The 22,766-nt window shown below is 43.3% G+C and overlaps 1 protein-coding gene across 1 annotated transcript in view; it reads right to left on the minus strand.

Moving 5' to 3' along the window:
* The window catches only part of LOC127571014 (retinoic acid receptor beta-like), a 179,330-nt gene that overhangs the window by 11,905 nt on the left and 144,659 nt on the right, over nt 1-22,766 (minus strand). The window contains exon 5 of the mRNA XM_052016987.1: nt 19,408-19,584. Coding sequence (XP_051872947.1) covers nt 19,408-19,584 — 177 coding nt within the window. The remainder of the gene's footprint in view (nt 1-19,407; nt 19,585-22,766) is intronic.

The following is a 22,766-nucleotide window of genomic DNA, read 5'->3' on the forward strand; positions in this document are numbered from 1 at the left end:
GGTGTCAATCACATCTTGCAATTGATGGTAACCTGCTATTTAATCCCAAAACACAAAAGAATCATGTGCGGTGCAACACAATATGCCCTGTTCAAGTGTATGACCACTACTTGAAACATATTTTGTTTTCATAATAGAAGTCTACAGCAAATCCAACAAAAAATTGTTAGCACAGTGGTAGTGCATCTCTGAAAGGCATGCTATAGTAAATACACAGAGTTCGGATAGCTTTGTAGGAAACAATGCTCACTTTTGGGAAGCTGGATGGACTGCTGAGAGAGGAAATAATACTGAGAAAGTTATTACAATCCAGGCTGTATAATACTTAAATCATGGGGATTATTTACTGACTTTTACACTCCTAAACAGTGAATTAATGTTGAGCCTATTAATATCAATAACTTAAGAATGCTGTATAAGTGTAGGCTGTCTACAGTTCAAAACATATTTTAGCTGTCGTCGACACCTTATAACCTCAACAGCAAAGGTAACAGAGGGACTATTCTTTACAGCCTTACTGCAAATAAAAATTGTGCAGCTCAGACTAAGTGAGAGTCAAATGAATTCTTTCATTGTGGTCTGAGTCATAATTTTCCAATAAACTTAAAACTCATACATCAAGTATGTAATTTCCTTTTTTCATTTTTAGGCAGATTTACTGAGTATTAGAGAGGAGTACTCAGAGCTCTCACATTTAGTGAGAGAGGGTCATTGGATCACACAGTGACTTCACTGATCCTATTGTTGAAAATGTTATATCCACAGTAGAGATTCTATTAGATTCAGAATCAGGAGATTATTTTTACTGCTAAATATGTAGTCATATGATAGCGTGACCTGGGTCATAACAATGAAAACCCTCATTGTGTGTACTGGATGTTCACATGTACCCTCACAGGCGTTTTTCTCATCTTCCATATGATGGTTTGGTAAACAGTGGTGAGATAAGACCAATCTTAAAATAGCATGCCTTTTAATTTTCTACATTGTATAATAATGAACAAAGTGTACCTCACAGTAATTCAGTCCAATCTCCATTGAGTCTTGCAATATAGCAATGTAGATCAATGGAGTAAAGTCTATCACCCTTGAAACAATTTGGATGGGGTGGTGGGGGGAGGGAGGGGTCCTAACAATAGGATTTGCTGCCTTCCCATCACTTTCCTTTCCAAACCTGCTTCAGATTGTCTGCAAGTACTCCAGCTTTATTGGATTAAATGTTAACTCTCACTGCCTGATACATGCCAAGCAGTAACTGAGCTGAAAGTTTGTACTAGTGGCCCCACTGCCTCACTCCTCATCCATCATCATATCTCCTGCATCTGGGTGAGGTACAGCCCTGGACTGGACGGGGCAAATTGCAGACACACATAGAACCCCCAGGAGCTTTTTAACAGCCTACTGGGCAAAGCCTCGTGGAATAATAATAACCCTTTGAAGTAAACTGAAGCAACACACAAGGTGGTGAAGGAACTCAGCGGGTCAGGCAGCTTCAACCTGCTGGTCATGGCACACATTAACTCCAGCCTCCCAGACAACATTGACCCACTGCAACTCGCCTACCACCGAAACATAGCAGTCTACGGTGGATGCGCTGACCACGGCTGACCCTCTGAGTTCCTTCAGCATTTTGTGTGTTGCTCCAGATCTCCAGCATCTCCAGTCTGTTGTGTCTTGAAGAAAGCTAAGTTTAGTATATGTCCAAGATTAGTAGGAGTGTATATCAATGAATATCTACTCTTAACAAATTCCAAATCAGCTTACTAAGAGGTTATCATTCAGAAAGTACTGTTTGCTTTTACATTCTCATACAAATTTATTCCAAGGTGTGATGAACATAAGTTGCTTTTCAAGAACTCATTTTACTCTCTGTACTCTGCCGACGTTCTCATCTGTTAATTGTTCAATTATTAGTGTAAATGCCAAACACTTAAAATAATAATGAACAAATGAAGTACCATTTTGTATGAATACTTCCTGAATGCAAATGCCTTTTACCCGTGGACCAAGTGGTCACAAAACATTATTCACTTTTATCACAAAGACGGCCTATACCCTATCTAGTGACTTCCAGTGAATCGAACCGTGTGATTTGGGAGAGCTGTGGTATAGTTAAAGGATCCTGAAGGTAAATTACCTTCAGCAAACAAAAACAGTTTATTCCTCTTACCTTTTTAAAGTATTTTTTCAAGAGCGCTACAAACTGCCAAGGATTGTAATGAAACTGAGATGCAGAAAAGACTGTGCAATCAGAAAACATCTGGGAAAACATGCGCTGCAGAAAATTATTCCCCTTATCCACGTTGTTCCTGTGGAGTTACTGCACTGGCATCTAGCCAACACCATGGAAAGTTGCCCAGTTATGTCCTGTCTGTAAGAAGCAGGATAAATCCACCCCATGGAATTAGAACCCGATCTACTCACATTCATCAGTAAAATAGTGAAAAGTGTCAATACCAAGTGGAGCTGTCTCACCAGTAGCCTGATAACTGGGGCCCGGTTTGGGCTTTACCAGGACCACTAGGCTCCAGCCAAACAAGGCCCAAAGTGCTGAGTTGCTGAGATATTGAATGAATGACTGTCATTGACATCAAGGCAGAATTTGTACTTGTAAATGTATTTACCATGGAGTGAATCACAAGAACAAACGTTTCCTGGTTGCTTTGCATTGCTCTCAGAGATTGACTGGGTACTCTCTGGCATGAGGAATGATATCAAATGACCTCATTACCTCATGCCAGCTCTGGAGTGCAGCGTTGCTGGGACTATCAGTCAGTATTAGCCCAGAAGTGGCATCATTGAGCACTCTCAAGACAACCGAAAGTTCATAGTGCAACACTGGACTGGGACCATTAAGATAAATCCCATAACTTTTATCCTTTGACATGTCCCAGATAACAATCCAGGCTTCAGCCTAGCAAACTCTAATGGTTGCAATGCTCCAATGAGCTCAAACCCCAACAACCCCCACCCACCAATCTGGATATCCCCCTGACCCTTTGCCCGTTGGGGTCCCTCCATGGACACTAACATCTCCGCAGCTTCCCCAGCCTTAATGTTGACCCGATTCCGGGTCTGAGCTGGCACATGCCATCAAATTCTCTGATCTGGGCCTTATTCCCAGGAGGCACATTTGTCTTGGATAAAGGATTTACAGGACGTATAGCACCTCCTCAGTGGCATGTTTGCAACCTCAGGCCCACGGGGAAAAAAACAGGCACTGATGAGCCACTCTGTTGGCCATCTAGTGCACCTGAATTCCTAGACAGTGTACATAATCCAGGCGGACTCTAGCACAATAATCCTGGCAGGCACAGTATGTCTTTTGATAGATCATTACACAGAGCCTCATGTGTGTGGGGAAGGGGTTGGGATTTAAGGTACAGACTGAGTATTTGGGTACGATCCAAAGCTCAGCAGGGACATCTCACCCGGCAAACATCTCACCCTTAACCAATAAGTGGAACAGGTGAGATGGTCATCCTTTGCCGGTTGTGGACCTTGCTGCATGCAAACTGGTGCTGCATTTCTGACCTGGAAATAAGTATATTTCAAAAAATACTTAATTAGCTGAGAGGTGTTTGAAACATCGTGAAGCTGCAAAGTCATGAAAAGTGCCTTCTAAATGTAAATTCTTTTCTTTAAAGGAGGTGTTTTTATGTCAGATTTAAACACCTCATAGAATTTCACTGCTACGAAAATATATTTTTATTACAGAGAATAACTTTTCAGTAGAATCCAACTCTCTATGTTATCACCTCTTTTAATGATAATTTATCCAATATTTACATCTCTGTAGTTCTGACTTGGATCCCTGTAACAGGACCAGACCATTTGCCTCTCAAACATGTTCTGTCATTTAATGACATTGCACCTGATTCACCTGCTTTTGTTTAATTTCCTTTTGTAACATTGACTGGCAATCAACCTTAGATTTAAGCTCATTTCTTGAGCTGGCATCTACTGCTATTTGTGTGAGGAAGCTCCACAGAACTCCGACAGACTTAGCTTGAAGAACTGATTCCCAATTTCTCTTCTGAATGGTCTAGTTCTGAGTTTCAGATTACATTCCCCTGAACTAATCAGGTGACAAGTAGAACAGTTTATTCATGTCAGTAGAAAAAACAGAAAAGCTGAGTATATTTTAAATAGTGACACACTGGGAGAAGATGATAATCAAAGAGGCACCAGTCAGCTAATATGTAGATAAAGCAGGAGATTAGGAAGTGGATTTGCAAGAGGGTTTGTTTACCGGAGTATAGCTGTATGACCACAGTTATATAGGGACCTACAGCAACCACATCTGGAGTACTGTGTACAAGTGAGCTGTCTTCACTGAAAAGGATCTACTTGCAGTAAGGCGGATACAGTGAAGATTCATCAGAGCAGTTCCCTGGAAAAATTGAGTAGCTTGGACTTCTATTTCCCAGGGTTTACAAGAATGAGGGGTGATCTGATTGAAACACACTACATTTTTAGAGAGTGCAAGAGGATAGATATGAGAAGGATGTTTCCCTGGTCTCAGGAATCTAAAGCGATGGGTCACAGTCTCAAAACAAAGGGGAGGCTATTTGGCAGGGAAATGAGGAGAAATTTCTTCTCTAAGAGGGTGGTGAATCCACGGAACTCTTCACCTCATAGGTTTGTGGAGACTCAGTCATTAAGTTTATTCAAAACAGGGACTGCAAGTTGCTGTATATCAGAGGAAACAAGGAATATGAGGATTATGCAGAAAAATTGAGAGGAGTTGGGATATCTTGTTGCAGTTGTATAAGTCATTGGTGAGGCCGCACTTGGAGCATTGTGTACAGTTTTGGTCGCCCTGTTATAGGAAAGACGTGGTTAAACTGGAAAGAGTGCAGGAAAGATTTACGAGGATGTTGCCAGGACTAGAGAGTCTGAGTTATAGGGAGAGGTTGGCCAGGCTAGGGCTTTATTCCTTGGAACGTAGGAGAATGAGGGGAGACCTTACAGAAATGTTTAAAATTCTGAGAGGCATAGATAAGGTGGACGTTAACAGTCTTTTACTGGGGGTAGGGGAGTCCAAAACTAGGGAGCATAGGTTTAGGGACCTGAGGGGCAACTTTTTCACGCAGAGGGTGGTGAGTATATGGAATGAGCTGCCAGAGGAAGTGGGTGAGGCAGGTACAATAGTGTCATTTAAGAAGCAGTTGGATAGGTACATGGAGGGGCGAGACTTGGAGTGATATGGGCTGAACGCAGGAAATTGGGACTAGCTGGGTGGGCACCGTGGTCGGCCTGGACTGGTTGGGCTGAAGGGCCTGTATCCATGCTGTATTGCTCTATGACTCTGACTCTAAATGATGTCTGTTGCTGAATCTTGCTGAATGCTCCATTTAGTACCTCCCGTTTCCATGTGTGAGATCTGTATTGTTTGCAGGCCTCATCTACAGTGTAATTTTGTGTGTGATGAAAAACTGAACATTGCACAATATCTGACGATAATGTCCCTTCCCAGTGGCCTATGTGTGCATACCTGTCACACAGACAGATGAATTACACCTATTTTCTGGAAGTGCGCTCATGGGGTACATTGAAGCCGAGGTTGTTTACTTATTGTGGTTTTTTAAAATCCATCACTTTGTTCTCAGAAATGCTGCCTCAGGTGATAGAATTTCAAGGCCGGTGACTCTCAACATGCACCAAGTTCAGTTCTGTCCAAAATCAAAGCTGGTTATTGTTGCTTTACTCTTCTGTGCTCTCCCACTTCGAGCTGATGAATTCCTGCAGCGTTTGTCTCAATTTCCTGCCTTTGGTGGGGGAATTGGACAACCCTTGGCTGCAGGGCTTTATTCCTGGCGCCCTTAATGTTTCATCTAAGTCAATACATTTTGCAGCATTGATGTTGCTGCAGTCAATGCAGCAGCTAAATGAGCTCAGAAGTTCCTTGGGCTTCACCCTGTAGCAGTGGTGTCTAAAATAATGATCGCTTTGTGAGTGAACCCACTGCCACAGTTGATCCATTCCCTCACTTCCCCTGAAGACAATAACTTGGAAGAAAAACAACCAACTGGGTCATTGCACAAACATTTTTGTGGACATCTTCAGTTTGTGGTAGGTTTATGCTGTTTCGTGTTCTCCCACATGAAATTTGTGGTTAACAGCCACACAACTATAGTGCTCTATTTCCATATGTTTTATGATCTGCAAAATGAAACTGCCAGCTCGCTGGTGTGTAGAATCTTCTTGGTGCTTGTCTCCACATATAGAGTCTTCCCAGAATCTGTCTCCCACCCTGCAGGCTGAGACTATATCTTGCAGTCAGCAGAAATAAGGTTTTCCATTATTTAATACGTATGTGTATTTCCAGACATATTGATTTATTGGTGGCTTTTTATTAAGCTGGAGTTCCTGCGTTTGCCTCAGTAATTTGCAAAAGGCTGTTCAGTGGGATATTTCACAGGTCATTTATTGTAACAGTTCCACCTGTAACAAACTTCGACAGGTATACTGTTGAAAGGTTGCATCATGGTCTGGGACAGCAATTCGAATGTGCAGGAACATAAGAAGCTGCAGAGAGCAGTGGACTCTGCCCAATACATCACGGGCACATCCCTCCCCACCATTGGGTGTATCTACAGGAGGCGCTGCCTCAGGAAGGCAACGTCCATCATCAAAGATCCCCACCATCCGGGCCATGCCATCTTCTCGCAGCTACCATCGGGCAGGAGGTACAGGAGCCTGAAGTCCCACACCACCAGGTTCAGGAACAGCTACTTCTCTTCAACCATTCGGTTCTTGAACCCTAATCACTACCTCAGTATAACAACACTGTGACCACTTTGATCAGTTTGCACTAAAATGAACTTTGCTTTTTTGTTCTAATTCTGTTCTTTCTTTTAAAAATTGAGTATAATTTATGCTTACTTTATGTTTTTGTTGTGAATGCTGCTTATAAGATGCTGTGTCCCTGTGATGCTGCTGCAAGTAAGTTTTTCATTGCACCTGTGCACACATGGACTTGTGCATCTGACAATAAACTCGACTTTGTCTTTTGACTTTGACATTCTTAGACTGGGCAAAGCGGAGGACCTGTGTGTGTGAATATCTTCATCTGTGCCTGTGTCTGACCAAACATGTATGTATGTATGTATGTATGTATGTTAGTTCTCCGTGTGCATGCATGCGTGTGTGTGTGTGTGTGTGTGTGTGAATGGTCCATGAACCATGAACACTATCTCGTTATTCATTTTTTTGCACCATTTATTTATTTTGTAATTTACAGTAATTTTTATGTCTTTGCACTGTACCGCTGCCCCAAAACAACACATTTCACGTCATATAAGTCAGTGATAATAAACCTGATTCTGATTCATGTGTGCGTGCCTTGGAGTTTTCACCGGCTGCTCCCAGTTCAGAAGAAGCTGAGCCAACACCAGCAGGCAGGTGCAAAAAAATTAATGGAATGATCACTTTTATTTCAAGGAAGTTCAAAGGCAATGGATGGAGGTCATGCTTTTGCTGCAGAGACAGAGTTAGATTACATCTGTAATATGATGTTTACTGCCCATCAAGGCAGATTCACCGGAACAACAGCAGAGCTAAACAGGTTAAATGCGAACACTGTTGCCGAGGTTTGACTAGAACCAGGGAGATTGATCGTACAAGAGCCAGGTTACTCAGGGGTTATGGTTACTCAGGGGTAACGGTTACCGCAGGGTGACGGTTACTCAGAGGTGATGGTTACTCCAGGGTAACAGTTACTCAGGGATGACGGTTTCTCCGGGGTGACGGTTACTCAGGGGTGACGGTTACTTACAGGTGACGTCAGGCAGCACAAGTCTTCCTGTAAAATCCCTAAAATCCTGCTGATTTGACCTATTGAAAATTTCATAATTGAGACGAATAGATTTTTCTTAGGAAAGGATATTAAGGGCTATGGAAACATGGTGAGTTAAAATGCAAGTCAGGTACAATCTCAGAAACATATTTGAGAACACTTGCCTTTAACAGTCTGGGAGATCTTTCAGGGAACAAGCTGCAGGGTGCAGCTAAGCACTTGTGCAGCTGAAGCATGAGTGCATGTGTATGTCTCTGGGGCCAGTAGGCAGATGTTCAGGCTCACCCACAGAACTGGGCATTTTGTGTCAGCATCCATCCGACACCAGTAGTGCATTAGGAGTCTGCTCTGCTCTTCGGGTTGAGTTTTGTGAACCAGGGACCCTTCTGGGGACTTTGTTTGCTCAAAGGTACAATGCCTCATTTGCAGACACTCCTGGGAAATTGGAGCATGTTGCAATGGTTCTCAAACACAATTGATTGCAAAACCTCTTTTCTAATGGATAGTTAATCATGGCCACCAATCTAAATTAGAATTGTACCTAATATTCATAACATGAAAGTTCTGTATTCTTATGTGTTTTAATAATGTTTTTCGATGTACCCAGACATTGTGGGCTAAAGAGCCCGTTCCTGTGCTGTACGGTTCCATGTCCCCTTCAATTGTAAACTTATCACGCTCAAGTGGCTACTTTTTTCATTCAAAAGCCTAATTCCATTCAAACCTTAATGAACATCAATGACATGGCATCAGAACTAAGGCAATGTTGGTCATTGGCTGGTACCAATAATAATTTAATTAAGTTAATAAGTTGGATTTTTTTAATCTTGTTCAGAGATATGAAAAAGAATCATTTAGGATTATAAAATCAGGTTTAAATGTTTCAGGGATGTGAATTGTTTCGGCACCTAGTTGCTGCATCTCAACAGCACACTGCTGGGCTCGACCCTCCCCCAGTCTCTGGGGGACTGGTCTCAACACGTGCCCAACTCTCTCTCCCATTTATAGGACGAAAACCTTGAAGTGTGAGCTGGAGCAGCGTGGCAAATACAAGCAGATTCCCACATGCTCACGATGGAATTTTTATTTTCTCGACCTCCCCCTGAAATCCTCCACGGAGCCTTGTTGGAGAAGCAATGATGTATGGCCACTGAAGAAAAGGGAGCCTCTCCACCATTCACCCCAAAGTCCTTGGGGTTCTGGTAATTCTGGGGTAAACCTGTAGAGGTTCTGGATGTGCCAATAAAATGTTGGAACAGGCCAAGAAAGCTCACCAGCACCTCTACTTCCTCAGGAGGCTAAAGAAATTTGGCATGTCCCTCATCAATCTGACCCTCACCAATTTTTATCAATGTACGGCAGAAATCATCCAATCCAGATGCATCACGGCTTGGTACAGCAACTGCTCTGCCCGTGACCACAAGAAACTGCAGAGAGTTGTGGACACAGCTCAGCACATCACGGAAACCAGCCTCCCCTCCACAGACTCTGTCTACACTTCTCGCTGCCTCGGTAAAGCAGCCAGCATAATCAAAGACCCCACCCACCCCGGACATTCTCTCTTCTTCCCACTCCCATCAGGCAGAAGATACAAAAGCTTGAAAGCACGTACCACCAGGCTCAAGGACAGCTTCTATCCCACTGTTATAAGGCTATTGAACAGTCCCCTAGTACGATAAAATGGACTCTCGATCTCACAATCTACCTCGTTATGACCTTGCACCTTATTGTCTGCCTGCACTGCACTTTCTCTGTAACTGCGACACTTTATTCTGCATTCTGTTATTGTATTGACTTTGTACTACCTCAGTGCACTATTGTAATGAAATGAACTGTATGGATGGTACGGAAGACAAGTTTTTCACTCTACCGCGGTACATGTGACAATAATAAACCAATGTACCAATTTAACGGTTAACTCTACATTTAACGATTCCCAAATACTCCTGGCTAGCCTCCATTGTTCTCTCCTCCAAAAGCCCTGAGGCCATCCAAATCTCCGTGCCCATCTTCTGACTCACTGAGTTGCTTCAACATGTCACCTCTGTGCTCATATTGGCTCCAAGTTAAGTAACAACTCGATTTCAGATGTCATTGTTTTCAAATCCCTCCATGGCCAGTCCCTCCTGATCTCTATGAGCTTCTGCTCTGAAAACTTCTGAGGTATTTATGCACCCTCAGATCTAGTCTGCTGAGATCTCAAATGTGGCTGCACCATGTTTAACAACGGTGCCTTCAACACTGGGACACCCTCTTTAAAAATCTGCATCTTTAACCTTCATACCTCCTTTAAACCACTCTTTAAAATCTAATTCTTTGACAACACCTTGGATCATCTGCACTAATACCTTTCATGCGTCCCTGTGTCAAGTTTTGTTTGTTGATGTCCTTGTGAAGTATCTGAATACGTTTTGCTACATCAAAGAACTTTATAAATACAAGTTGTTGCTGCTTACTCAAGAGTGTAAACCCGACTCCTCACAACAGCCTTACTGCTAAATTGAACGGATCAGTTTTTCAGAAATTTGTAGCTGTGTTGCACATTTTATAGCACGGTGTGCTATGAAAGATTACGCCAGATTAAGGCATTAGTGTAAAGCTACATCATACCTTCTGATTCAATCAATATCCAAGTGCATAAACTGTAGAATCACTACAAGACATTTAAGACACTAATTAATTAATTGACTATCCCAATTGACTGTTCAATATTGGGTGGTCCCAATGTAATGTTCAAGTAGGATGTACAGTGATCTGTGGCTAGCTGCTGCACTGTTCTTGCCTTACCAGTGTTTCCTGCCATGTCCTGTTACTGTTTTTATTAGTGTGGAGATGTCTACAGTGTTTACTTTAGGTGAATTGGATAGTTAATGGCTTGTTTGTTCAATGAAGTCACTGCTACTAACCTGCAGGGAGTGCTTTGATGGTTCTTGGCCCAGTTTGTTTTTAGTCAAGTGGCTGGAGAGATTGTTGCTGAAGTACAAAAGTACTGCCAGACTGACTGAGGCCACCTGACAGCAATTTACCAGACCACAGCTTTGACTGGAAAGAAAATGCTATAAATCAAATGTAGAAATAGAAAAAATTAATGATACTTAACAATTACTCTGCAATCCTTTTCTCTTGTCTTTAGTGTTGCACTGGACAGAAGACACTGTGTAAAAATTATGTTAAGTATGCTCTAATAACACATGAACACTTCAACAAACTAACCAGTATCCTGACCGGTTGCATCATGGTCTGGTACAGCAATTCAAATGCACAGGAATGTAAGAAGCTGCAGAGAGCAGTGGACTCTGCCCAATACATCACGGGCACATCCCTCCCCACTATCAGTGGTATCTACAGGAGGCGCTGCCTCAAGAAGGCAACATCCATCATCAAAGATCCCCACCATCCAGGCCGTGCCATCTTCTCACAGCTACCACCGGGCAGGAGGTACAGAAGCCTGAAGTCCCACACCACCAGGTTCAAGAACAGCTATTTCCCTTCAACCATTCAGTTCTTGAACCAACCGCCACAACCCTAATCACTACCTCAATACAGCAACACGATGACCACTTTGATCACTCTGCACTAATATTGACTTCTTTTTTTTCTAATTGTGTTCTTTCTTGTGAAAACTGTGTATAATTTATGTTTTTCTTGTGAATGCTGCTTATCTGATGCTATGTGCCTGTGATGCTGCTGCAAGTAAGTTTTTCATTGTGCCTGTGCACACATGGACTTGTGCATCTGACAATAAACTCGACTTTGAATCATCCTTCAGCTGACATAGAATGACATTTCTATTCGAAATCAAAAAGCAAAATTCAATTTCACTTTAAAAATCTTCTGTTGAACCTCCACATGGTCAAATGAAAGAACAGGTAGGTTAGTAACTGAGCTGGGAAGCTATTCAGCTTCTCCAGCCAACCTATTTCAGAAAAGACAACGGTGGGTAGAAGCATTACTGGTGTAGGGTCAGGTGGAGCCATGAAACTTCTGCACCCACATTGAGATAAGTATATAAAATCTTTTCTTGTCTGTTGCCTGTTGCCTTCAGTGGTCTCTTGCAAATTTCTATAGATGTACGGTGGAGAGCATTCTGACTGGTTGCATCACTGCCTGGTATGGAGGCTCCAATGCACAGGATCAAAAGAGGCTGCAGAGGGTTCTAGACTCAGCCAGCTCCATCTCGGGCACAATCCTCCCCACCATCGAGGACATCTTCAAGAGGCGGTGCCTCAGGAAGGCGTCATCCATCACTAAGGACCTTCACCATCCAGGACATGCCCTCTTCATATTACTACCATCGGGGAGGAGGTACAGGAGACTCAAGACCCACACTCAATGATTCAGGAACAGCTTCTTCCCCTCCGTCATCAGATTTCTGAACGGTCTATGAACCCATGAACACGACCTCGTTATTCCTTTCATTCCACTATTTACTTATTTTGTAATTTATAGTAATTTTATGTCTTTGCACCGTACTGCTGCCGCAAAACAACACATTTCATGTCATGTAAGTCTGTGATAATAAACTTGATTCTGATATTTCTGTAAGTAAATTGGGGCTAGAATATTGATTGTGTGACACTTTTTAAAAAATGTACAATTAGCCCCTTTTGTGATTGGAACAAATAAATTATTAATGCAACTTGTAACACTGTATCACACCAACAAACAGAGTGTAATGAGGTGATGTTGATCCTCATGGAATGATTACCTGATGCACCTTGATACCTGTATGCAACTTACACAGCATGGAACACACGTAGGAAGTCAAGTGTGTAACAGTAGAAAGAAGCCCCCAGCACAAACTTTATAGCTTTCAGGTCTGCAAGGGATCAAATTATACTAAAAATCTGGGTGTTTTTGTTATGCTTCTGGTGGGTCACCAACATGACCAATAGCACCTGGAGAGGGCACAAAAGCAAGGCCTCCTTTAGAGAAGGTCCAGAGGTGAAGGGCTCTCGCCTGAAGAACTTACTGCCACATCCCACCAAGATTCTTCTGTCAGCGCAGTTCCTACTTCAACCTGTCTGATGGGAAATGCATCCAGAAGCCCTGACTTTCAAAAAGAAAGTAGTGACAGAGATCTTCCTGCAAACAGAGCTCAGTCATGCATTCATGCTCTGGCCTGAACTTCTCAGCCAGCTCCATCATGGGCACAACCCTCCCTGCCATCGAGGACATCTTCAAGAGGTGATGCCTCAAGAAGGTGGCCTCCATCACTAAGGACACTCACCATCTGGGACATGCCCTCTTCTCGTTACTACCATCGGGGAGGAGGTACAGGAGCCTGAAGACCCACACTCAACGGTTCAGGAGCAGCTTCTTCCCCTCCACCATCAGATTTCTGAACTGTCCATGAGCCCATAAACACTACCTCGTTATTCCTTTTTTTTGGACTATTTCTTTATTTTGTAATTTATAGTAATTTTATGTCTTTGGACTGTACTGCTGCTGCAAAATGACAAATTTTACATCAAAAGACAGTGATAATAAACCTGATTCTGATTCCTTTCGGCTGCTGTAGAGACGGAAAAACTAATTGGAGTTTTTACAGGAGTGTGTGTCCTTTAGGGTACGGGGAATATCACCCTTTGCAATTGAAGTGTTCAGCAAGAGGGAAATGAAAATAACAATTTCACCTCAAAAAATCTGTAACACTCATCAACAAAATATCCCATTATATTTGTACATTAACACAGGGAGATCAGCCAGGGGCTTTACCCAAAACCCAAACTTTGAGTTAGTGCCAGAACCTACATTAATAGAACCATAGAACAATACGGCACAATACAGGCCCTTTGGCCCACCATGTTGATCCGCCCTTCAAACCACACCTAAGACTATCTAACCCCTTCCTCCCACTTATCCCTCTATCTTAAATTCCTCCATATGCTTATCTAACAATCTCTTGAACTTGTCCAATGTATCAGCCTCCACCACCACCCCAGGCAGCGCATTCCATGCACCAACCACTCTCTGGGTGAAAAACCTCCCTCTGACATCTCCCTTGAACTTCCCACCCAATACCTTAAAGTGATGTCCTCTTGTTTTGAGCATTGGTGCCCTGGGAAAGAGGCGCTGGCTGTCTACTCTATCTATTCCTCTCAATATCTTGTATACCTCTATCATGTCTGCCCTCATCCTCCTTCTCTCCAATGAGAACAGCCCTAGCTCCTTTAGTCTCTCCTCTTAATCCATACTCTCTAATCCAGGCAGCATCCTGGTAAATCTCCTCTGCACCCTTTCCAATGTCTCCACATCCTTCCTCTAATGAGGCAACCAGAACTGGACACAGTACTCTAAGTGTGTCCTAACCAGAGTTTTGTAAAGCTGCATCATCATTTTGTGGCTCTTAAACTCAATCCCCCGACTTATGAAAGCTAACATCCCATAAGCTTTCTTAACTACCCTATCCACCTGCGAGGCAACTTTCAGTGATTGTGGATATGAACCCCCAGATCCCTCTGCTCCTCCACACTGCCCAGAATCCTGCCATTTACCTTGTACTTCGCCTTCGAGTTTGTCCTTCCGAAGTGTACTACCTCACACTTCACCGGATTGAACTCCATCTGCCACCTGTCAGCCCAGCTCTGCATCCTATCAATATCCCTCTGCAAGCTTCGACAGCCCTCCACACTATCCACAACACCACCAATCTTTGTGTCATCTGCAAACTTGCTAACCCAGCCTTCCACCCCCTCATCTAAGTCATTAATAAATATCACAAAAAGTAGAGGTCTCAGAACTGATCCCTGCGGGACACCACTAGTCACAGCCCTCCAATCTGAATGCACTCCCTCCACCACAACCCTCTGCTTTCTACAGGCAAGCCAATTCCTAATCCACACAGCCAAGCTTCCCCGGATCCCTTGGCCTCTGACCTTCTGAGGAAGCCTACTATGCAGAACCTTGTCAAACGCCTTACTAAAATCCATGTAGACCACATCCACTGCACTACCTTCATCAGTCTTCCTGGTCACCTCCTCAAAGAACCCTATCAGGCTTGTGAGGCAAGATCTTCCCTTCACAAAGCCATGCTGGCTGTCCCTAATCAGTTCATGATTCTCCAAATGCTCATAGATCCTATCTCTTAGAATCCTTTCCAACAGCTTACCCACCACAGACGTAAGGCTCACTGTCCTGTAATTCCCTGGACTATCCCTACTACCTTTTTTGAATAAGGGGAGAACATTTGCCACCCTCCAATCCTCTGGTACCATCCCCATTGACAACAAGGATTCAAAGATCCTAACCAAAGGTTCAGCAATCTCCTCCCTCACCTCACGAAGCAGCCTGGGGAATATTCCGACAGGCCCTGGGGACTTGTCTGTCCTAAATTTTTTCCAACAACTCCAACACATCCTCTCTCTTAACATCTACATACTCTAGAACATTACCCTCACCTACACTGTTCTCAGCATCATGAAGACCTCTCTCCTTGGTGAATACTGAAGAGAAGTATTCATTGAGAACCTCACCCACTTCCACAGCTTCCAGACACATCCTCCCACCTTTATCTTTAATCGGACATACCTTTACTCTAGCCATCCTCCTGCTCTTCACATACGAGAAAAAAGCCTTGGGATTCTCCATAACCCTACTCACCAAAGCCTTTTCATGTCCCCTTCTAGCTCTCCTCAGCCCTTTCTTAAGTTCCTTCCTTGCTACTCTATATTCCTCACGAGCCCTGTCTGATCCTTGCTGCTTACACCTTATGTATGCTGCCCTCTTCTTCCTAACTAGTTGTTCCACCTCTCTCGTCACCCACGGTTCCTTCACCCTACCATTCCTTCTCTGCCTCACCAGGACAAATTTATCCCTAACATCCTGCAAAAGATCCCTGAACATCGACCACATCTCCATAGTACATTTCCCTTCAAAAATGTCACCCCAATTTACACTCCCAAGTTCTCGCCTTATAGCCTCATAATTCGCCTTTCCCCAATTAAATATCTTCCCGTCCTCTTTGCTCCTATCCCTGTCCATGACAATTCTAAAGGTTATGGAGCAGTGGTCACTGTCCCCCAAATGCTCACCCACCGATAGATCTGTCACCTGATCCAGATCATTACCTAAAACTAGATCTAATATGGTATTCCCTCTAGTCGGCCTGTCAACATACTGCGTCAGGAATTCGTCCTGGACACACTTAACAAACTGTGCCCTGTCTAAACCTTTGGCACTAAGTAGGTGCCAATCAATATTTGGACAGTTGAAGTCTCCCATTATAATAACCTTGTTATTTTCGCATCTCTCCAAAAACTGTCTCCCAATCTGCTCCTCAGTATCCCTACTGCTACCGGGGGGCCTATAGAATACTCCCAGGAGGGTAATTGCTCCTTTCTTATTCCTAACTTCCACCCATATTGACTCTAGAGAAGATCCTTCTACATTATCTACCCTTTCTGCAGCTGTAACCTTGTCCCTGGCCAGTATCGCCGCCTCTCCTCCTCTTTGCCCCCCCCCCCCCCATCCCTTTTAAAACACTGAAAACCAGGAATATTCAATCTCCATTCCTGCCCCGATGTCAGCCATGTCTATGTAATAGCCACAACATCATAGTCCCATGTACTTATCCAAGCTCTCAGTTCATCTCCCTTATTCCTGATGCTTCTCCCATTCAAGTAAATGCACTTTAGCCCATCCACCTTACTACTTTTGTAGCTTGTACTCTGCTTCTCCTTCCTCAAAGCCTCTCTACCTGTCAGATCTGACTTTTCCCCATCCCCTTCTTCCTCTGACCTACTCCTCTGGTTCCCTTCCCCCTCCCTAAACCCTCCTGAACCACCCCAGCGAACCCGGCCGCAAGAATATTGGCCCCCCTCAAGTTTGGGTGTAACCCATCCTCTCTGTACAGGTCAATAAACATTAATGTTTAATGCTTTATTAAAAAATGCGCTAATTAAGAAGGAGACATTTTCTATACTACTAAAGCAGTGCAGAAATCTGTGGACATTTTTAAATAATCTGATATGGGTTGGCTCCTTCTTCTTTGGAGTCAGGACTCAACAAATAAACATTTACATTTTTATAAAAGCAATAAAACAAAAATATATTGCAAAAACTTTGGACTCATTAAGCATAAAATCTTCAAGAGAACAGTTTCATTTTCTATCAGTTTACTCATCTAATAGAGACCAGCGAGTTCATTGGTTTGAGCCAAGACAATTGGCAAGAACTGCCCAGGCATCAGTGGAAGCTCCAGCTCCAGAGAATTCGATGTGAATTACAAGATTCAAGTGAGCTCTATAGCCCAGCCAATTCATTCTGGTAAATCAAAAACAATGAGAGAAACTGGATGGTTTCTACAGTCAGCAGCTGGCTAGCATCATCAGTTTTGGATCTAGATAGGAATTCAGTGCATGGTCTCTGCTGCAATCTTTAATTCCAACAAGTGGCAGATAACTAGCCTTCTGATCTCACCATATTTGTTCATGTAGGGCCGGTGGTCATTTTAAGAGAGCTGGCAGGTGTTTAGTTTAGCTTAGAATTGTGGCATAGAACTAAACTCATTTCCAGATCATCAAAGAGTCATAGAATCAAGCGGGCTCTTTGGGCTCATCTTGTCCATGCTGCCATCTACACTAATCCCATTTGCCTGCGTTAGGATCCCTCTAGGCTTTTCCCATCCAAGTACCTGTCCAAGCATTGTAATTGGATCTGTCTCTACCATGGGATCCAAGGTGAATTAACCATTGGGATACAGGACTGGTTTGCCCATAGAAGACAGAGGGTAGTGGTCAATGGGACCTATTCTAGCTGGAGGTCTGTGACTAGTGGTGTTCCTCAGGGATCCGTACTGGGACCTCTGCTGTTTGTGATGTATATAAATGACTGGATGAAAATGTACATGGGTGGGTTAGTAGGTTCGCAGATGATACGAAGACTGGTGGTGTTGTGGATAGTGTAGGAGACTGGCAAAGGATACAGCGGGATATAGATCAGTTGCAGATATGGGCGGAGAAATGGCAGATGTTCAACCCGGCCAAATGTGAGGTGTTGCAGCTTGGGAGATCAAATGTAAAGAGACAGTACACTGTCAATGGCGAGACCCTTGACAGTGTTGATGAGCAGAGGGATCTTGGGGTCCAAGTCTGTAGCTCCCTGAAGGTGGCACCAGAGGGCATGCATTTAAGGTGAGGGGGGGGGAGTTCAAAGGAGATTGTGCGGGGCAAGTTTTTTACACACAGAGTGGTGGGTGCCTGGAATGTGCTGCCAGGGTGGTGGGGAGGCAGATACGATAGGGGCGTTCAAGAGGCTCTTAGATAGGCAATGAATACGGGAAATGGTAGGATATTGACATTGTGTAGGCAGAAGGGATTAGTTTAGTTGGGCTTTTTATTACTAATGTAATTGGTTCAGTACAACATTGTGGGCTGAAGGGCCTGTTCCTGTGCTGTGCTGTTCTATGTTCTACCTCCTCTGGCAGCTTGCTCCATCTGACCACCCACCCTCCACGTGAAAAACGTACCCCTCAGATCTCCTTTGAATTTCTCCCCTCTCACCTTAAACCTGTGCCCTCTAGTTCTAGACTCCCCTGCCCTGGGAAAAAAAGATTCTATCTATGCCCCTAATAATTTTATAAACCTCTATACAGTCACCTCTCAGCCTCCCATGTTCCAATGCGAATATACCCAGCCTATCCGGTGTCTCCTTATAACGACAGCCTCCATTCCAATGTTCTGGTGTTCTGCACTCTCCTCTGGCTACCATCTCCTTCTATAGGAACTGTACACAGTACTCTAACCAATATTTTGTACAGTTGCAACATGACATCCCATAGGGATTATCTCCACTGGATCCATTAAAAGGAGCTTCCAGTGGGAAGAGTAAAATTGGAATATTAGTTGTGGATTCCAATCTGGATCCAAAACTGATGATGCTGGTCAGCTGCTGACTGCAGAAACCATCCAGTTTCTCTTGCAGTTTTCGACTTACCAGAATGAACTGGCTGGGCTATAGAGTTCATTTGAATCTTATAATTCATGTAGAATTCTCTGGAGCTGCAGCTTCCACTGATGCCTGGGCTGTTCTTGTCACAGGAGTACAAAGATAAGATAAGATGTCTTTACTAGTCACATGTACATCGAAACACACAGTGAAATATACCTTTTGCGTAGAGTGTTCTGGGGACAGCCCGCAAGTGTCACCACGCTTCTGGCACCAACATAGCATGCCCACAACTTCCTAACCCGTATGTCTTTGGAATGTGGGAGGAAACCGGAGCACCCGGAGGAAACCCACGCAGACATGGAGAGAACGTACAAACTCCTTACAAACAGTGGCTGGAATTGAACCCGGGTCGCTGGCACTGTAATAGCGTTATGCTAACCGCTACATTACTGTGCCGTTACTGTTTTCCCAATGATATAGCCATACGTCCAAAGTTATGAAATATTTTGATCAAAGGCAGGTATTTAGGAGAAATTTGGAAACTCTTGTAAATATAATTGTCTCAACAGCAGCATGGAGACTACAGAGCTCGCCCACTTACCAGTGTCGATGATCACAGTGTTCTCAGCTGGTTTTGACACAACAGGTACAAAATATTAAGGGCAGATAACATTATGACGAGAGAAGATAAACCTTCTTAATGATTGTGTACTTACCAAGATGTCCAAGCAGGCAGCTTTGAGAAGAGTGATCTGATCCGCAATGGTCAAGCTTGTGAAGCCAGGCAGTCTTTTAGCAAATTCCACTATTTTGATAATGCACTTTGTGGCAAGTTCACTGAATTTGTCCCACAGACCCAGGTCAAGCCGTACCCGGTGGTCAGCACTGGAATTCTGTAATCAACAAAATCATTCAATGTATAATCACTGTGAACGAAAAGTACATTACAGTCGCAGTACAGTAGAACTCACTTCACTCCACCATCCAATTCACATGAAGACCAGCATTTAAACTGTCAGTAACTTTGTAATCTGCATCTATAATCCAATAAGAATGAGATTTTCTTTGCACATTTCAGATAAATTTTAATGGAAATACACTCAATTATCTTTAATAAAATATATTTTAAATAAACAAAAGTTACATGCTGTTATTTCAAAGATTTCGATAAAATACTATTGGTTAATAAATGGGTAATTCCTCAATAAATACAGTTCATAAAGTCATAGAGCAATACAGCACGGATACAGGCCCTTCAGCCCAACCAGTCCATGCCGACCACAGTGCCCACCCAGCTAGTCCCAATTTCCTGTGTTCGGCCCATATCCCTCTAAGCCCCGCCCCTCCATGTACCTATCCAAGTGCTTCTTAAATGACACTATTGTACCTGCCTCACCCACTTCCTCTGGCAGCTCGTTCCATATACTCACCACCCTCTGCGTGAAAAAGTTGCCCCTCAGGTCCCTTTTAAATCTTTCCCCTCTCACCCTAAATCTATGCCCCCCTAGCTTTGGACTCCCCTACCCTGGGGAAAAGACTGTTACCGTCCACCTTAATTCCATGGAGATTGCTTTCCAACTGTAAACCAATGGCAGGAAACCTAATCTGTGGGTATTGAAAAAAAATCTGTGGCTTTCAATATTCTCTCAGCCCAGGCTTGGTCCCCCTGATGAGTGAACCCATAGAAGATTACCCTTTACAAACTTTAACATGCGTAAAGACACTCATAACATTGGACTCCATGACAAAGTGCTAAGGCATAAATAGCATGGATTAACGCTAACTGCATGTCACAATCAGGATAGCAGATAGGAGAACGAATTTCATGTGCTTCTCTCCCCGGGTCAAACAGGTATGGGTTAATCACACACCATGATCCCAGTGCAGATTTTACAGTGCTATCAAAAATAGTCTCTACAATGTTCTAAAATATATTAGAGAAGCATGTTGCCTGAACAACTGTGGTTTTTTCATCTTCATGGACAGGATATGCTTACAATTATGGACGCCTCAAATCAGGATAAAGTCAATAACTCAGAATTTCAGTGTGTGGTAAATTACCAAGCAGAAGGTATTCCCAAAGTACAATTTCCCAACATGGTGTCAAGAGTAATTAGGGAATCTAATGTAGATTAACTCTATGTGTTTCTTGCTATTAGCTTTTTGTTTTGCAACCGTTTAATAGCTTTACTTAAAATGCAATTATTATCTTTCTTTGATTCACAGGATACAAATGCTTCAATAAAGATGGAGGAAATCAATTTATTCAAAAGTGATCTGAAGCACAGATATGAGCACAGATGTATAAATAATAAAATACTTCAGATTTTTCCACTTGTATGCTGATGACCTTTTCCACGTGTCTTGTTGTTTATCCCTATGGAACGTTCAGTATTCATTGTTCAGAAATAGTTAGAGAGATCTGCCATCACAAGTGACCAGTTTTGGTAAAGTATGAACAATGCAATGCATGAAAACAGAAATTGGGAGCAGTTCAACTAAAAACTAAATGGATTTCTTACAGAAAATAACCTTTTGGGATTCAGCATGTGGGTAATTTCAGACATGAGACATGACATGGTAAGGGGAGCAAACTTCAGAGGGGCAAATGACTTTCAACCAATGACTTCCAAAGCTCTCCACAACTACATCGAGGTCCAGCTCCATTGCAGCCTAATTAATAGAGATTGAATGCCAAAATTAGTTAAAAGGCAACATTATTCTCCCGTGCATTCCCTAAGATGATAGAAGGCAAGTTTGATAGATTTTGCATCTAACAATTTCTTTGAGTTTTCATCTGCATTTTTTTTCCCTAAATTAAAATTCATTTTTGTTCTTTCAACTTCTTGTGCAGCCCCTTGGGATTGAGGATGACACTTCCACTCTGGTTTTGTGAGGGTTCTGGGGTGGTTAATGAGGCTACTGTGGGACCCACAGACTAACCCCCAGATGGGACAGGAGGTGGCTCATGGTGTGGGCTGATGTGTACTTTCTGAGGTGTTCTGCTCCTTCCGCAAGGCTTGTCTTTGCACTCAATGCATGGCCTCAAGGTTTTCAATACAATCATGAATGCTTCTTCTTCAGTTTGAGTGGTCAAGGGCCAGAGGTTCCCAGTACTCTGTGGAGATGTTTAATTTCTTCAAGGAGGCTTTGGACACATCCTTAAATGTCTTCTTTACACCGGCTGGCCATTTCCCATAACAGGACCCGGAATAGATGTGGGCCATGTGAACATCATGGCCTGCCCATAATAGCTGACTCAGTGAGATGTGGTGAATCAGAAGGATTTAGTGGAGACAGGGTTGGTAGTACTTTCCCAGCACTTTGGTTGCTTTGGTTGTCCAGGTCTCAGCATACAGCACTAATGTCTGGTAGACTGTGAGTTTTATGCCAGGTCTGAGGTCTTGATCTTCAAAACCTCCTTTCTCAATTGACCAAGGGCTGTCTTAGCACATTGAAGTAAATGCTGAATTTCATCACCAATGTCTGCCTTTGCCAAGAGATGGCTTCTGAAACATTTCCCAGGGTCTTGCTGTGAAATTTTATTTTTGGAGGGTGTGTAGCAGGGGCAGGTTGGTAGAGGACTTTCGAATTGCAGGTGTTGAGCAAGGCCCATCCTCTCATGTGTTTTGAGCTCAGCTTTTGAGCATGTGTATACTGTAGCTTGACTACTGAGGTTCAGGTGACTCTAGTTCTGCAGTGTAGTTGCTCTAAGTTGAACAGCTTCCCATGAGTTCCGATACTACTGGTTAGTATTTGACATTTGTTCCATGCCATGGCGTAAAAGGCTTTGGTGAGGTTGGAAAAAGCCATGTAGAGTTGCTTCTTGCACTTTTCTTGGAGCTTTGTGTGATGAAGATCACGTTGATTAGAGATGGATGCAATCCACTCTGCAATTCAGGGAGCAGTTGTTGGGTTACTGGGAGGAGGAGGTTCAGAAGGACCCCTACAATGATTTGCTTTTTGGCAGGGAACATAAGGATTGGAGTTGGGGGTTAGGGAGACCTCCTCTGCGGTTACCAAACCTGTCTCCTTTGTTGAAGATGGTCACGATGGATAGTATCTCTGAAGTCCC

The sequence above is a fragment of the Pristis pectinata genome, chromosome 5 (assembly GCF_009764475.1).
Source record: "Pristis pectinata isolate sPriPec2 chromosome 5, sPriPec2.1.pri, whole genome shotgun sequence".
NCBI classification, from domain to species: domain Eukaryota; kingdom Metazoa; phylum Chordata; class Chondrichthyes; order Rhinopristiformes; family Pristidae; genus Pristis; species Pristis pectinata.